Raw genomic sequence first — 18265 nt, 5'->3', positions numbered from 1 at the left:
CAATATTCCCAAATTGTTCACTATAGTGCACCATATTTACTAGGGCCTATTGGGCACTGGTCTAAAATAGTGCACTTTATAGCGAATAAGGTGCCATTTGGGACTCATCCTCACTTTGTCTGTCACCTCTAATGACAGCTACCATGACAGGAAGGGGGATGAGAGGAGGGCGGTCGTGTCACTTTGATTCATACCAGCTCTGGCTGGGTGGGTTCGTAAAGTCTCCGCGGTCATTATCCTTTCTAAATGACATTTAAGTGTGAAGCAATGATGATGCTGATGTCTTCCTGCTTCACCCTGGTACCTAGTGGAGTGGACACAAGCTTGGAGCAGAAAGTTTTAGCAAAGTCTTCCTTGACCCCCGTGGGGTTTCCCCCTCACATGGGTTCATCGTGACTGAGTGGATAGGTGGAAATTACCTTATGATGAATCAGTTTTCAAAGCTGCTCTGTCTACTTTAGCCTGATCTCAGATCTGTAGTCGTTGTCATTCATGAAATCCCTAGGAGTTGGGAAAACATCACAAACAGATCAGGACAAAACATATCTGGGACCAAGCTATCTATGTCTGATCGTCTCCGTGGCTCTTGTTTCGTGTTGCTGTGTCTGATGTTCTCCCTGTCACCTCTCTCCTCTTCCAGTCTATCCGTGAGGTGACAGGCTATGTGCTGGTGGCTCTGAACCAGTTTGACTACCTGCCGCTGGAGAACCTGAGGATCATCAGAGGAACTAAGATGTATGAAGACCGCTACGCTCTGGCAATCTTCCTCAACTACCGCAGAGATGGGAACTTTGGCCTGCGCCAACTGGGACTGAAGAACCTCACAGGTATGTGTCTAAGATAGCTATCCTGTCTCTGTGTCTCCTCTGTCTGAAGCAAGGAAAGCTCTGAAATCTTTCATTTCCTCTTTTTAGAGACATACCGTCCTGCTACTAACTTCAGTGAAATCCTGTCATTGTGTGACTGAGTGTTAAGTCACTCTGCTAGAAAATTACTGCAATGAAAGCTGTAAACCAAGATCTGTGAAGAGGGAACCGAATGTTAGGGTCAATTTAATGAGAATTAAATGCAGTGATCTGATCTTTTAAGAGCTTGTGTCTGTCTAGATGTTAGGTGGTTGGGGATGTACTGTACTGACAGATTTGAATTACATCTCTTGACACTCATAGCGAGAGGAAGACACAGTTGACCAAACTCTGCATCAGAAAGTTTTGTCCAGACTTTCATTTGGCTGAAATGCAATAACACCTTGAGTTAATCTTTCTCAATGGGAATTGACACCTGACCTGGCCTTGGGAAGATGTATGTGTTATATTTTGTATGCTTTGTTTTAGCACCAATATCCACAGAGAGCTTCGCCTGATCCCAGATCTGTTTGGTCGACCATATGAGTTGGCAAGACAGCACAAACAGATCTGGAACCAGGCTTGCCAATTCCCCAGCAGAACCTGATAATGTTAACCAGATGTGGCCCTCTGGTAGGGGTGTTGGTGATGCATGTACAGTACATGCTGGGAAATACAAAGTGTCAAAGCAAATATTACATTTATCATTAGCAAGTAGCCTTTTACTTCAACATGGTCTGAAACTAGCCTCTTCTTGCCCTGTAAGCTTCCTCAATATACGTACACACTATTGTAACATTGTAACAATTACTCTGCAGTACTCTGCAGTCATACATACCCCATCCATTTCCCTGTTTGTTTTTGCGTGAAGTCATAATGTGTTTTCTGTACCCACATACCTGCATTTTTATTGAGTGCATTGTAGTTAGGTTGCAATTACATATATCCACGTCACAACATATTTTCTCCTGTGTTAATGACAGCTAGCTCCAAAATGGCCTAGTTACCATGAACGAAGACTGGGGCTTCGTCACAAATTGCACCCCATTCCCTATGGGCCCTGGTCAAAAGTAGTGCACTAAGTAGGAAAAAGGTTGCCATTTGGGAGGCAAGGTAGATAAACAGAGAACAAGAACAGTAATTGCCTGATCCCTCTCAGAGATACCTAGGTAAGACAGGTTACTTAGGATCAGGAAATAGTTATCTTCCCTCGGAATCACTAAAGTAGATTATTATTACCGTTTAGCATATCCCCTCATTCTCATAGCCGCTAAAAGCACTTGTGAAAATGTAGTTATTTTCTACCTCTCCTCTCTCTCTCTCCTTCTCTCTCTCCTCTTTCTCTCTCTCTCTCTCTCTCTCTCTCTCTCTCTCTCTCTCTCTCTCTCTCTCTCTCTCTCTGTCCATCTAGTTTTTTCTCTCTCTCACTCCATCTCTAGTTTCTCTCTCGGTCTCTTTCTCTTTCTCTCTCTCTCTTTCTCTCTCCCTCTCCATCTATTTTTTTCTCTTTCTCTCTCTCGCTCCATCTCTAGTTTTTTTTTCTCTCTCTCTCCATCTGTAGTTTATCTCTCTCTCTCTCTCGCTCTCTCTCTCTCGCTCTCTCTCTCTCTCACTCTCTCTCTCAATCTCAGTCTCTCTATACAGACAGGGTTTTGATGCATTCTCCTAAGATGCTATCATCCTTCCCCTAGCATTTACACAAGCATACTTGACCTTGAAGAATAAGCAGCCAGGAAAAAGGCCCTAAACCTTTCTGAAGTGCAACCATTGTGCTAATTAAACTCAGCAGTTTATGATTACGATGCTATTAAAAGGTGTTCTTGTTTGCTTAATTTGGTAAACGTGTGGCACTAGCATTGTTAAGGTCATATGTACATTTCCCACAGGGATCACAAACACTTACGGCTCTATTCAATCTGCACTACGGATTGCGCGATACACATTATTATGATACGAATTAACATATGCAGCGTTACCATGAATGCAGTCTCTGCTAATGCGGTAACATTGCCTTTTAATTTCAATCTAGCTGTAGCATTTGAACTTCCATGATACGGATTGAATACAGCCATTGCTAAGAATGTATGCAGTCAAGTAAAAGACTCAGACTAACTGACATAACTTATGTTGTCTTACTACCTCCCAGATGGAGCTGTCCCGATATGTAATCTGCTTGAGGGGAGTTATGCTCTGCACTAATAACATATTCTATGTTGTGGCTATGGAGCTAGTTCTGAGCTATGGTTGTAACCGGAGAAATTAATAACATTTACATTTTATTTATTTAACAGACACTCTTATCCAGAGTGACTTACAGGACCAACTAGGGTTAAGTGCCTTGCTCAAGGGCACAGACAGATTTTTCACCTAGTTGGCTCGGGGTTTCGAAAACAGCGACCTTTCAGTTACTGGCCCAACGGTCTTTAACCGCTAGCCTACCTGCCGCCAAACATCAGGTCTGCATCTAAATTAGCACCATATTCCATATAAAGTTCACTACCCAATCAAAAGAAGTACAATATATAGGGAATAGGGTGTCATTTGGGACACATCCCAGTTTTGTCAGGAGCCCATTAGGTGTTCTGATACAATATTGTGTGACAGGGTCAGTAATTGACAGTTAACCTATAGACCCACCTAACTCACTGTCCTGAGAGGCAGAGGATAGAGGTCAGTGTTGGGTCTGGTGTCTGTCTGGTCAGAGAGAGAGAGAGGGGGGGGGGAGGGAGAGAGAGAGAGAGAGAGAGAGAGGGGGGGAGAGGGAGAGAGAGAGAGAGAGAGAGAGAGAGAGAAGGCAATGGTCGCTGGTGTGTCTTCACTGAGAGAGATGGAGAGAGAAGGAGAAAGATAGATAGTGAGAAGGAGAGAGAGAGTGAGAGAAGGAGAGAAATAGATGGGGAAAGATGGGGAGAGAGAGAGATTTGAGAGACAGAGAAAGTAAAATGAATATAGAGATCAAGAGATGGAGGAGGAATTGAAAAGACAACGTCCAGAGACCACACCATAGGAGCACAGTGTACTGTATGTTTTCTGTTATGTAACACAGTGTAGGACTAACATTCATTCACCTGATTTTTATACAGCATGAATAGAGCAGTGGGTTTCTGTCTCTCTCCGGGCTCAATCTGACACAGTGAAGATATTAAACCACTACTCTTTGTTCTATTTGGTCTACAAACACACGCACGCAGGCACACATCCACTATACAATTCTGCGTTGTCATCTAGCATAATCGGTAGAACATTCATGTACTGTATACAGTGCCTTGCGAAAGTATTCGGCCCCCTTGAACTTTGCGACCTTTTGACACATTTCAGGCTTCAAACATAAAGATATAAAACTGTATTTTTTTGTGAAGAATCAACAACAAGTGGGACACAATCATGAAGTGGAACGACATTTATTGGATATTTAAAACTTTTTTAACAAATCAAAAACTGAAAAATTGGGCGTGCAAAATTATTCAGCCCCCTTAAGTTAATACTTTGTAGCGTCACCTTTTGCTGCGATTACAGCTGTAAGTCGCTTGGGGTATGTCTCTATCAGTTTTGCACATCGAGAGACTGAAATTTTTTCCCATTCCTCCTTGCAAAACAGCTCGAGCTCAGTGAGGTTGGATGGAGAGCATTTGTGAACAGCAGTTTTCAGTTCTTTCCACAGATTCTCGATTGGATTCAGGTCTGGACTTTGACTTGGCCTTTCTTACACCTGGATATGTTTATTTTTGAACCATTCCATTGTAGATTTTGCTTTATGTTTTGGATCATTGTCTTGTTGGAAGACAAATCTCCGTCCCAGTCTCAGGTCTTTTGCAGACTCCATCAGGTTTTCTTCCAGAATGGTCCTGTATTTGGCTCCATCCATCTTCCCATCAATTTTAACCATCTTCCCTGTCCCTGCTGAAGAAAAGCAGGCCCAAACCATGATGCTGCCACCACCATGTTTGACAGTGGGGATGGTGTGTTCAGGGTGATGCGCTGTGTTGCTTTTACGCCAAACATAACGTTTTGCATTGTTGCCAAAAAGTTATATTTTGCTTTCATCTGACCAGAGCACCTTCTTCCACATGTTTGGTGTGTCTCCCAGGTGGCTTGTGGCAAACTTTAAACAACACTTTTTATGGATATCTTTAAGAAATGGCTTTCTTCTTGCCACTCTTCCATAAAGGCCAGATTTGTGCAATATACGACTGATTGTTGTCCTATGGACAGAGTCTCCCACCTCAGCTGTAGATCTCTGCAGTTCATCCAGAGTGATCATGGGCCTCTTGGCTGCATCTCTGATCAGTCTTCTCCTTGTATGAGCTGAAAGTTTAGAGGGACGGCCAGGTCTTGGTAGATTTGCAGTGGTCTGATACTCCTTCCATTTCAATATTATCGCTTGCACAGTGCTCCTTGGGATGTTTAAAGCTTGGGAAATCTTTTTGTATCCAAATCCGGCTTTAAACTTCTTCACAACAGTATCTCGGACCTGCCTGGTGTGTTCCTTGTTCTTCATGATGCTCTCTGCGCTTTTAACGGACCTCTGAGACTATCACAGTGCAGGTGCATTTATACGGAGACTTGATTACACACAGGTGGATTGTATTTATCATCATTAGTCATTTAGGTCAACATTGGATCATTCAGAGATCCTCACTGAACTTCTGGAGAGAGTTTGCTGCACTGAAAGTAAAGGGGCTGAATAATTTTGCACGCCCAATTTTTAAGTTTTTGATTTGTTAAAAAAGTTTGAAATATCCAATAAATGTCGTTCAACTTCATGATATTCTTTATTCATATATCTTTATGTTTGAAGCCTGAAATGTGGCAAAAGGTCGCAAAGTTCAAGGGGGCCGAATACTTTCGCAAGGCACTGTATATCACCATGTATTTTGTTGGGTAGTACTATGCTTATCTTTGAGAAGGGTTGAAAATGATATTCATAAAAGGCGTGGACATGTTCACATGTTCATTCGCAAGACATGTTTCCGTTGGGGCAGTTAAGCAATATCAACAATATACATTTAAAAAAGTTTTCTGCCATGCCAGAAGAGTCCTATTGAAGAGTCCTATTCGAAGCGTCCTATTGAAGAGTCCTATCGAAGAGTGCTATTGAAGAGTCCAATTGAAGAGTCCTATCGCAGAGTCCTATCGAAGAGTCCTATTCGAAGAGTCCTATTGAAGAGTCCTATCGCAGAGTCCTATCGCAGAGTCCTATCGCAGAGTCCTATCGAAGAGTCCTATTCGAAGAGTCCTATTCGAAGAGTCCTATTCGAAGAGTCCTATTCGAAGAGTCCTATCGCAGAGTCCTATCGAAGAGTCCTATTCGAAGAGTCCTATCGAAGAGTCCTATTCGAAGAGTCCTATCGCAGAGTCCTATCGAAGAGTCCTATTCGAAGAGTCCTATTCGAAGAGTTTTATCGCAGAGTCCTATCGAAGAGTCCTATCGAAGAGTCCTATCGCAGAGTCCTATCGAAGAGTCCTATTCGAAGAGTCCTATTCGAAGAGTCCTATCGCAGAGTCCTATCGAAGAGTCCTATTCGAAAAGTCCTATCGAAGCGTCCTATCGCAGAGTCCTATTGAAGAGTCCTATTCGCAGAGTCCTATTGAAGAGTCCTATCGCAGAGTCCTATTGAAGAGTCCTATCGAAGAGTCCTATCGCAGAGTCCTATTGAAGAGTCCTATTCGCAGAGTCCTATTGAAGAGTCCTATCGCAGAGTCCTATTGAAGAGTCCTATCGCAGAGTCCTATTGAAGAGTCCTATTGAAGAGTCCTATTCGCAGAGTCCTATTGAAGAGTCCTATTCGCAGAGTCCTATCGAAGAGTCCTATCGAAGAGTCCTATCGCAGAGTCCTATCGCAGAGTCCTATCGCAGAGTCCTATCGCAGAGTCCTATTCAAAAAGTCCTATCGAAGAGTCCTATCGCAGAGTCCTATTGAAGAGTCCTATCGAATAGTCCTATCGCAGAGTCCTATTGAAGAGTCCTATCGCAGAGTCCTATCGCAGAGTCCTATCGCAGAGTCCTATCGCAGAGTCCTATTGAAGAGTCCTATCGAAGAGTCCTATTGAAGAGTCCTATCGCAGAGTCCTATTGAAGAGTCCTATCGAAGAGTCCTATCGCAGAGTCCTATTGAAGAGTCCTATCGCAGAGTCCTATCGCAGAGTCCTATTGAAGAGTCCTATCGCAGAGTCCTATTGAAGAGTCCTATTCGCAGAGTCCTATCGCAGAGTCCTATCTGGGATACTAGGTTGAGCTCGGATACCACTGAGTGTCCAGAGGCAGACTCAGTGAAAAGAGGCAGATCGGTGTTTGAAATGCCATTGTCCCATCCATATCCCTGGGCCAGTAGTGTGGAGAGGAGGAAGAGGGACTGCACATGCTCTTTTTCTATGTGTCTCTCTTTGTATCTATTTTGACACTCTCCTCCACTACTTGTGTCATGCTCCTGCTATATCAAGCCTTGGGAGCTGGTCTCTGGGTCTCAGGCTGTGACACATGTGCGCACACACACACACACGCACACACACACACACACACACACACACACACACACACACACACACACACACACACACACACACACACACACACACACACCCCACCATCCGAAGATCCCCCCCCTCTCTCCGTCACTGTGGCCTATAATGGCTCCCCTTTCATCTCCCCGTCATATTATTCTGTCGTTCCTTTTATACCCTGCTCTCTGTAAAACGATCGATATGATCTATAAGCGACATATACGAGAATAAAGGTTATTAACTACACACAGGGCTAATCTGGAGACGGATAAAACGGACCCCTCGGTATTGGAACCGACCTGAATCCCTAGGAGGTAGAAATTGTCCTAGATAAAATCCATTTGTAGCTGGTATATTTTGATATGGCTGTATTGATTTTTCAGTGGGGTCTGTGTAGGAGACTTTGTAGAACGAAGGAACACTCATGGGTTTGCTGGGACTGTGTAGTGTGCATCTCAGTCCCTCTGTGGCCCCTTTCAATCAGGCTTCAGTTATCCTTAGTCATCCTTAGGCATATGAAACAGGAAACACACTCAAGTACACTTTAAAACACACTAAGATGAAGCAGTAAGACTTACTAGATCGTTCTGTCTTTTTCCGTATCTTGTCTGTCTCTGTCTTTGTCTCTCTCTCTCTCTCCATCCACTAGTATCTGTCTTCATATAATCCTCCCCTCTCCCCCGAACAATTTATTGTCCCATACTGAACCTGCCTGTCCCTATCTGTCTCTCCAGAAGAAGATGATTGGAGTGAATTATGTCTCCCCCAGCACAGTGACAAGATTTAAACACTGGCACTTTGTTTGACATTTCCAAAGTGCAGCTACGGTATGCTTTCCATTTCAGACCAATTAAAGCTATTTTCATGCTTAAGCAAACATTTTTCTTCTGCTTCTCTTCTTTTTTTTTCTTTTTGAGTCACCATGAACACAACAGTTACTGTAGATAGCAGCTGAGGCAAGTTGAGCTGGGCTCAGTGCATTCACATGGTAATTGCTGCCTGTTGAGTTTTCACAACAATATCCACCTCAATGAAAGAAATAACACAGATGAACATGTCAGTTTACACATTTTCTATTTTTAAAATAAGTATCCCGGCCTGTTTCCCTATAGTTTTGTTCAGTCAGTGTTGCTCATCCATTTATTTCCACTGCTTGTATGCTGCCATTACTCTCTGTCCAAAATAAAAGCATCAAATCTCTTCCCCCATCTGCCAGACATCCTTCTCTCTCTCTCTCCCTACACGGTTAGCTGACACACACACACACACACGCTGCTCGCACACGACGCCAAGACTGGATCCACTACTCACTCACAGTCCATCTGTTATTTCTCTCTTTTTCACGTTCTCATTCTCTCTCTCGTCTCTTGTCCCTCTTGTTTCTCTTTCTCTCTATATATCTCATCAATGTTAGTTAAACTGGCACATGCACTATATACAAAGCCTACATGTGTATTATTTTACTGTACTCACACACACACACACACACACACACACACAGACACACACAGAATATTGTGTTCTATCTGCTCTTCATCGCCCTGCATTTTATCAAGGGGAAAATCTTAATGATCATACATTAACTTCAACGAGCTCTGCTCAGTGTTTCGTGAAAGCATCATGGATCATGAAATGGTGAACAGGAGGGATGGAGGGATAGAGGTATAGATGGATGGATGGGACAAGGTGAAAATAACGAATGAGAGAAATCTGTGACAGTCTCTCCTTGAAGGACTAAGAAGGAGAATCAGTGTATTTGGACAGCAGATCCCTGCCTGGCCCGGTCTATCTGAGAAACACCCACAGGAGAGATGTAGGGATGGATGGAGGGAGGGTTGGACGGATAGACAGGACAAGGTGAAAATAAAGGACAAGTGGACTCAGTCTTGTCCTGAAGAGTCTTTGGACAGCCTCTCCCCAGACTGGCCTCTGTCTTTATGAGAAACCCCCACAGGAAGAGAGCTGAGATTAGTTTGTGTCCAAGGCTACATCCCAAAATGGCACCATCTTCCCTTTATAGTGCACTGCTTTTGACTAGAACACTGTGTCCCTGGCATTCTGTTCCACTCTCCACCTCTCCCCTCTCTCTACCTCTCTCCTCTCTCTACCTATCCCCTCTCTCGACCTCTCTTTCTCTTTACTCTCCACCTCTCTCCTCTCTCCTCTCTCCACCCCTCCTTTCTCCTTTCTCCAACTCTCCTCTCTCTACATCTCTCCTCTCTCCACCCCTCCTTTCTCCTTTCTCCAACTCTCCACTTCTCCTCTCTCTACATCTCTCCTCTCTCCACCTCGCCACCTCTCATCTCTCTACATCTCTACTCTCCACCTCTCTTCTCTCTCCTCCTCTCCTCTCTCCACCTCTCCTCTCTCTACACCGTTCCTCTCTCCACCTCTCCTCTCTCCACTTTTCCTCTCCCTACATCTCTCTACTCTCCACCTCTCTCCTCTCTGCACCTCCCCTCTCTCCTCCTCTCCTCTCTCCATATCTCCTCTCTCTACCTTTCCTCTCTCCACCTCTCCTCTCTCTCTACCTCTATCTATCTGTATTCACCTCTCTCCTCTCTCTCTCCACCTCTTTCCTCTCTCCACTTCTCTCTCTCCAATCTCCACCGCTCTCTCTCCAATCTCCACCTCTCTCCTCTCCTCTCGGCTGGCAGCTTCCAGACCTCAGGTCGCTTCCAATTGTGTGTCTAATTGATTACTTCCCATGCAATTACTCCTGTGTCATACTCAATATTTCATTGCTTGGAGGAGGGCAAAAGGGAGTTTTTTGTAAGACGACATTCATATTGTTACATTTGTGAGCTCTCTAACGCAGTTTAGGAACAGCGTGTTAACACCAGCCCAGGGCCGGCGTCCGAACGAATCAGTTGGACGGGCATTTGATAGCAGGTGTACAAATGGGTTTCATAATAAAGACATGTAATATAACTGTAAAAATATATTACCTTTTAATAAACACAACCAGTCATGATGTTTTCATCTGATTGTCAAACAAATCACTTAAAAAAGTAGGAGACCTTTGCAGATTAGTCCAAAATAATTCCAGCATCCGAACAGCATCCGAACAGTGCACTCTGCACCCGCCAATGTTCCTTCAATTCACAAGTGGCTGAAGCCTGCTCACCTGAGAAAGCATCTGAGCGAGCGAAACAGCACCCCTCCGTCGTACTAAACAGATGTAGGATCTTAATTTGATCACTCTTTTGTTGCTGAGAATTTGTGTAGGTTCTTGAGTTCTACAAACTTGTAGGGTATTTGAGGTTTCAAAAGGCTTCTAAAGTTTGTATTTTCCTCTTTAAAATGTCAGATTTGTTTTGCCCTAATAGAAAATGTATCAACCCCTACAAAAATGTTTCATTAAAGACATTGCATATTGACATGCAATACTCCTTATGGCCAGACAGCATCAGATACATCAGATACATGGCACATAGTGAGACAGAGGGGCACTGCTTTGCTCGCTTCGATGCTATATTTTAGATTGATTTGTATTTCTGTCTGCGTGTGTCTTGCTCAATTAAATGATCAGTATTTAAATATTTTCTTTGGATTGGCAAGGAGGTACGGTAGCGTGAGCCAGGCCCCCTAAGGCCCGCCCACAACGCTGGACCTCTCCAGTCAACACAAACATGGAGTGGTTTCACCCCTAGGTCTTAGGCAAGGAGCAAAGAGCCATTGTCTATAAGGTGACAATACTCAATGACAGTAGGTTTTTCTTTCTTGTGGTGGACATGAAATTATTAGCATGGCTGTGGTTGATATGATTAGCCATTGGGGCATGCAGTACATTGACAGTGTGTAGGTTCTTGAGTTCTTCAATTTAAAGCAATAATAAATTGGTTGTGTCCCAATCTCTCCTTTTCTTCCGAAGTGTGCACTTGTTCACTTCCCCTCATGAATTTGAAATAAAATTATTGGTGTATGGAAACTCCCTCTAGCGCATGCCTACACCAATCCAATTCTTTTGAATTTGTGGGGAGTAGGGAACAAGTGGACACTTCAGTAGGAAGGAAAGATTTGGACGCATAATTGTTTGGAAGAACATGGATTTTTCTCCAAGACAGCAGACTGAAAGAGTATGCATTGACACTGACACGCTTCTTCTCGCATATTGTAGACTAATAATCCATCTGACAATAAGGGCTATTTAGTAACAACATGTGCTGCTGGGCTCCAACAACACTTTATGCTTTAGTTTCTCCTGCTGTATTTTGCTGACTGGATCCGCTTCTCTCATTAATGATCCTATGTGGGAATTGCATAAGCAAGAAATTGGAAAGTTTTATGAAATATTAATGTCCGACAACATAAAGGCCGCATTCTAAATGGAACCCTTCTGCCTATAGGGCACTTATTTTGACCGGATCCATCTGGGCCCTAGTCAAAGGTAGTGCACTACATAGGGGATAGCCATTTGAGACACAAATAATGTTAAATCGTCAGCTTCAGAGGGAGCTGACCCGCCAGCCCTCAACAAAAAAAAGTTAAATTGAAAATAATGAAATGTGAGTTTAGTAAAAACAAATCTGTTTCCATCTTGAAGTAAATGGGATAGTTCATTCTAAGTAAATTGGACATTTAGGTAAAGTTTCTGCTTGAAACTCCCAGGTGGGGAAGTGGTCTTGTTCCTACTGCATCTAGTTGTAATATAATAAAACTGATATCTGAAACTACAGTACACTTCACAGAAACACCACCTCTCTTCAGTAGCGTTTCTCTTCAAGTTTCTCTTCACTATCTGAAAGACTCTGAAAAACTTTCTCAGCTACCCTGAACATAACAATAAGTACAAAATAAGTACAAAAGGAAGCATAATAATAAAATCCATGTAGCTTTTTCCTGTTGCCTCTTCTTAGAGAACAAACAAGACACAAAGAACAAAATAAACAATGAATGAAACGTTTCCAGGGTCTTCTTTATTTTAACATCAAACCTTTGATAGCATGTTTAGGGTAAATCTGTTGGGTAGTTACACTGAGATCAAATGGAGAGCACTAGAATTAACGCTAATACTGTATAGCGTTAGTTAGCTCGCTAGCCCCAGCCCAGCACTGCCTGGGCCCCATGGTGGAACCAGAGCCATTAATAATGGATTGGGTGTCATCATTAAGAAACTAAATGATTAAAACATATCTCCCAGCTTCAAGTGGCACTGCCCTTACTTAAAAAAGGCCTACGACATAGGCCTGTACAGTCCCTTTTGTTACAACTACGTTATATATTTAGATATAGAACTGTGCTTTTGTGACTATGTCATAGATTTGGAGGGGGTTGTGTAGCAAATCACCACAAACATGCTATGGCATTAGAAGTGAGGGCTCCATGCTCCACCTTTTGCTGCAGTGGGCTAAATCAGGGTCACACAGAGTGCTTCTTGGTAGTCTTAAACAAATCTACTTTGAAACAAAGGTATCCACCTCACACACATGGTTATGGACTTAAAAACAGAAGACACCTGTACCATGTCAAATATAGAGTTGACATGTATTCAATTTTGAGTTTGCATCCCAATATTATACTTTATATACATCACAGAAGACTGAAATATAACCAACTTGTCCCCCCCAAAAATAATAATGTTATTAATGATGAACAAACTCAATATACTTTAAAATGACTAAAACCAGATGGAAATTTTCTAGAAATGACAATGGACCTACATTCATACAGTTTCTTGACTGTCCAGTTCACTAATAATCACCCAAATTAAAGCTAAGTCAGGGAGCATAGAAAATTCCTAAAACGATGGATAGACAACTTTTTTTTGTTGCAAATTTTGACGGCGAGGAATCATAACCAATTTTCCGTGCGGCCCTCCGGACCTCTTTGGAGACTGAATGCAGCCCCCAGGGCAAAATGAGTTTCACACCCCTGCCCTGCATTCCTATCTGGCTCTATTAGTAGCCAGTTGCTGATAATGAAGTCATGCGAGAAGTCTGCAGGGAACCATCATCACTACCTCTGACTGATCTGGGACCTGTTAGGACCTGTTAGGACCTGTTAGGTGGAGGGCAGATGAGAAGATGAAAGAGGGGGGCTCCTCTGACTTCTCCACCCGTAACCCATAAGTAAGCCTTGTGTGTGCATATGTACATGTGTACATGCGTAGGCTATGTAAATTGAGAATTAAATTAAAGAGAGCAGGCTAGGAAACTAGAGCACTGTGCTGTGTTGTCCCTGTGCTGTGCTGTGCTGTGTTGTGCTGTGTTGTGCTGTGCTGTGCTGTGTTTTGCTGTGCTGTGGTGTGTTGTGCTGTGTTGTGCTGTGTTGTTTTGTGTTGGGTTGTGCTGTGCTATGCTGTGCTGTGCTGTGCTGTGTTGTGCTGTGCTGTGTTGTGTTGTGCTGTGCTCTTCAAACACCAGGGTCTGAATAGTTCACAGCCCCAGCTCAAAGGGACTGAGGGGGCCAGCCTAAATGGACTAACTGATGAGCCCTAGTACTGTGCCATACTGCACCCCATTCACTTTCATATGAAGGGTCACTAGAACATAGACAGAAGGCTAAGTAACCTCGTGCACCTTCAGTACCCACTGTCTGTCTATTGGCTCTCCAGTTGTCAGGGAATATTTTTGCATGGATTAGATGAACCAGCCCAAAACAAAATGTTGCCTCATTAAAAGTTCAAATGAGTATGCAAGGAATTTGAATGTCAATTAATCATCAAAACACATTATAGTCCTCCCTCCGGCTATGTTTTAGTTAGCTCTAAACCAGGCCAGTCCGTCACATTCTCAGCCTGGAGGACTATGGGTAAAACCAACATACACAAAAACCTGACCTGACAACAAGAGACCTATGTTGCAGTGTCCACACTAACATACAATTTAGAATGTATCGAGCATGCATTTGAAGTGGTATACTAGTGTGGATATTGGAAAGTAGCCCAGTGTCATCCATTTTCACAATCAGGATTGTCTGCCCATACGGATGAAGTATCCTATTTTAAACCCCGTTGCAGGAGAACTTCCCTGCAATGCAGGAAATGTACAGTGTATTTGAGGTTTAAAAAGCCTTCTGAAGTTTCAACTTGGAAATTTCAGACATGATTTTCCCTTACTACAAAAATATAAACTTCTACAAAAGTGTAAATTAATTATAATCCACAAAATAATTCACATTTCTTGTTGCTGCAGGATAGTTTTTCTGCTGTAGCAAACTTGCTCAAATTAAGATCCTACATCTGTACCATTCCCCTAAAGCTACTGTTCTACCTGCTTTCTAAAACAGGGTGGAGATTATAATTGAAGGCCTCTTTCACGTCCTCGTCCTTGTCCTCATCCTCGTCCTCCTCTTCCTCCGCCTGCCTCATTCTCCCTCTTTCTCACCGTACCCACAATGTTATATATCTCTAATGGGAACACATCTCTCCCCAGACCCTGGAAGATGTTAGCTAGCCCTAATGGGAACACATCCCTCTCTCCCCAGACCCTGGAAGATGTCAGCTAGCCCTAATGGGAACACATCTCTCCCCAGACCCTGGAAGATGTTAGCTAGCCCTAATGGGAACACATCTCGCCCCAGATACTGGAAGATGTTAGCTAGCCCTAATGGGAACACATTTCTCTCTCCCCAGACCCTGGAAGATGTTAGCTAGCCCTAATGGGAACACATCTCTCTCTCCCCAGACCCTGGAAGATGTTAGCTAGCCCTAATGGGAACACATCTCGCCCCAGATACTGGAAGATGTTAGCTAGCCCTAATGGGAACACATCTCTCTCTCCCCAGACCCTGGAAGATGTTAGCTAGCTCTAATGGGAACACATTTCATCATCGGAGCACATGGAAATGTTAATGAAACACTTTAGGGTTAAGCCAATTATTTCCGTTCCTGCCAATCACAGGCCTCTCATTTCTGAAATGTCAGTGGTGCCGTGGAGCAGGGGGGGAAAGGGAGAGGGCAAATGAGGAGGAGCAAGAGCAGGAGTGGGGATATGATGGAATAATGAGGTTTTCTTGGTCAGGGAGGAAAGAGATGGAGGGATGTGGAGGTGAGGAGAGAGAAGAGAGGGTTAAGTGGAGAGAGAGTCTGTGTGTGCATGGCAGTGTGTGTGTGACGAGAGAAGAGGTGTAAAAGAGGATAGACACAAAGGGTTCATGGTCCAACAGGGAAAGGAGCTTACATATGACCCATGTATCAAAGGCCTTTTGTGGTATATCAGTGATTCCGTGAGAGACTGTATGTGTGTTTGTGTGAAATGTGCGTGAATGAATGTGTCACTAAAGTGGATGTTTGTGTGTGAGAGTGTTTTGTGTACACTACCGGTGAAAAGTTTTAGAACACCTACTCATTCAAGGGTTTTTCTTTATTTTGTACTATTTTCTACATTGTAGAATCATAGCGAAGACATCAAAACTATGAAATACCATAATAGAGTATGTAGTAACTAAAAAAAGTGTTTGAGATTCTTCAAATAGCTACCCTTTGCCTTGATGACAGCTTTGCACACTCTTGGCACTCTCTCAACCAGCTTCACCTGGAATGTGTTTCCAACAGTCTTGAAGGAGTTCTCACATATGCCATGCACTTGTTGGTTTCTTTTCTTTCACTGGTCCGACTCATCATCAATGCAAAGGGTGGCTATTTGAGGAATCTCAAATATAAAATATATTTCAATTTGTTTAACACTTTTTTTTGGTTACTACATGAGCCCATATGTGTTATTTCATAGTTTTGATGTCTTCACTATTATTCTAAAATAGTAAAAATAAATAAAAACCCTTGAATGAGTAGGTGTTCTAAAACTTTTGACCAGTATTGTAAATGTGTACTAAGTTACAACAATCACAACAGTACTGTCAGGAGCCTGAGTGTCACAACTGACTCAAACAGCATACAACTACCACTATCCTTCTACCACTCATTCTACCTCTATCCTTCTAACACTATCCTTCTACCACTATCCTTCTACCACTGTCCTTCTACAGCTGTCCTTCTACCATTATCCTTCTACCACTGTCCTTCTATCACTGTCCTTCTACCACTGTCCTTCTACCACTATCTTTCTACCACTATCCTTCTACCACTGTCCTTCTACCACTATCCTTCTACCACTGCCCTTCTACCACTATCCTTCTACCACTATCCTTCTACCACTGTCCTTCTACCACTATCCTTCTACCACTGTCCTTCTACCACTATCCTTCTACCACTGTCCTTCTACCACTATCCTTCTACCACTATCCTTCTACTACTGTCCTTCTACCACTATCCTTCTACCACTATCCTTCTCAGCCCAGCTCACTGTGAGAAACTAGAAAAGTGTGGCCCTTTGAGCCAGCTAGCTTCTCATCCCTTTCTCCCCTCACAGCATCACAGCTTTTCATTCATATTAATGCATTTATTTACTTTCCAGGCTAGCTGGGCCTTAGAGAAGTGGAGCAGATTGAGCAGACAGGCAGTGACAGGGGCAGGGGCAGGGGCTGGGACTGGGGATGGGACAGGGGCAGGGGCAGAGGCTGGGGCAGGGGCTGGGACTGGGGATGGGAAAGGGGATAGGACAGGGACAGGGGCTGGGACAATGATTGGTATTTAGCTTGTCTAAGGTCCTGTCACAAGCTCCTCTGATTGGCCATTAAGGCTGTCAATCAGGTACCGGGTCACAGTCAGGTCTGATTGGAAAAGCAGCAACAGCTCTAAACAAAAACAAAGTGGCTCTTTGTTGGGCAGGCATTGTGGGTGGGCCTTAGAGGGCCTTGCCAGCCCTACCGTACCTCCTTTCCCGTCCCAAAAATATATACAAATATTGATCATTTATCTGACAGAGATACATGTCGACAGAAAGATGCATGAATTGCAGTTAAATCATCAGAGCGAGCAAAACAGCGCCCTTCCTGTCTCAGTATGTGTAGACCATGTATTGGATGCTGTCTGTACCAAAATAGTATGGCATGTCATACTATTTCTGTCTAGACAGCATCAGATACATGGGCTACATTTAGAGGGGCATTTCTTCACTCTCTCGGATGCTTTCTCTGATGATATAAACTATACAGTATAAATACAGCACACAGCCATGCAATTTCCATAGACAAAACTGACAGTAGAATGGCCTTCCTGAAGAGCTCAGTGACTTTCAACGTGGCACCATTATTGTTTGGTGCCGGAGGAATGATGGTTTGGGGCTGTTTTTCATGGTTCGGGCTAGGCCCCTTAGTTCCAGTGAAGGGAATCTTACAGTTACAGCCTATAATTACATTCTAGACAATTCTGTGCTTCCATCTTTGTGGCAACAGTTTGTGGAAGGCCCTTTCCTGTTTCAGCATGACAATGCCCTGTGCACAAAGTGAGGTCCATACAAAATGGTTTCTCGAGATTGGTGTGGATGAACTTGACTGGCCTGCACAGAGCCCTGACCTCAACCTCATTGAACACCTTTGCCTGACCTCACTAATGCTCTTGAGGCTGAATGGAATCAAGTCCCTGCAGCAATGTTCCAACATCTAGTGGAAAGCCTTCCCAGAAGAGTGGAGGCTGTTATTGTAACAAAGAGGGGACCAACTCCATATTAATTCCCATGATTTTGGAATGAGATGTTCGACGAGCAGGTGTCCAAATACTTTTGTTCATGTAGTGTAGTTTCAGCAGAGAGTAAGAGATGAAGCGAGAGGGCTCACTCTCACCAAAATCTGTCTGGAATAAGCCCAATGCGTTTCTATGGGAATAATATGCAGACCTAAGCTTGTCGCCTACCTTCCCGCCTTTGGGACAAAGACTCCCATTGTTAGGGAGGAGACATGAGCATCTCGTGATTATATACAGAGTTCTGGTTTCAGCCTCTTGTATATTGGGAAGGAAAGTTTGCGAGTGTACAGTACACTGTTAGGATGCTGGATTTTCCTAAAGTAAATTGATGTTTTGCCTAAATTAAATAACTACTCCTGTCTAAATAAAATAATTCAAAATACTTCACTACGGA

The 18265-nt window shown here is 43.4% G+C and overlaps 1 protein-coding gene across 1 annotated transcript in view; it reads left to right on the top strand.

Annotated features, from left to right (window-relative positions):
- The window catches only part of LOC139380234 (receptor tyrosine-protein kinase erbB-4-like), a 534593-nt gene that overhangs the window by 310035 nt on the left and 206293 nt on the right, over positions 1–18265 (top strand). Inside the window, exon 3 of the mRNA XM_071122768.1 lies at positions 641–827. Coding sequence (XP_070978869.1) covers positions 641–827 — 187 coding nt within the window. The remainder of the gene's footprint in view (positions 1–640; positions 828–18265) is intronic.

Source organism: Oncorhynchus clarkii, chromosome 22 (genome assembly GCF_045791955.1).
Source record: "Oncorhynchus clarkii lewisi isolate Uvic-CL-2024 chromosome 22, UVic_Ocla_1.0, whole genome shotgun sequence".
NCBI lineage: Eukaryota > Metazoa > Chordata > Actinopteri > Salmoniformes > Salmonidae > Oncorhynchus > Oncorhynchus clarkii.
Note: the sequence above shows the minus strand (reverse complement) of the source record. Positions and strands in the feature narration are given on the sequence as shown.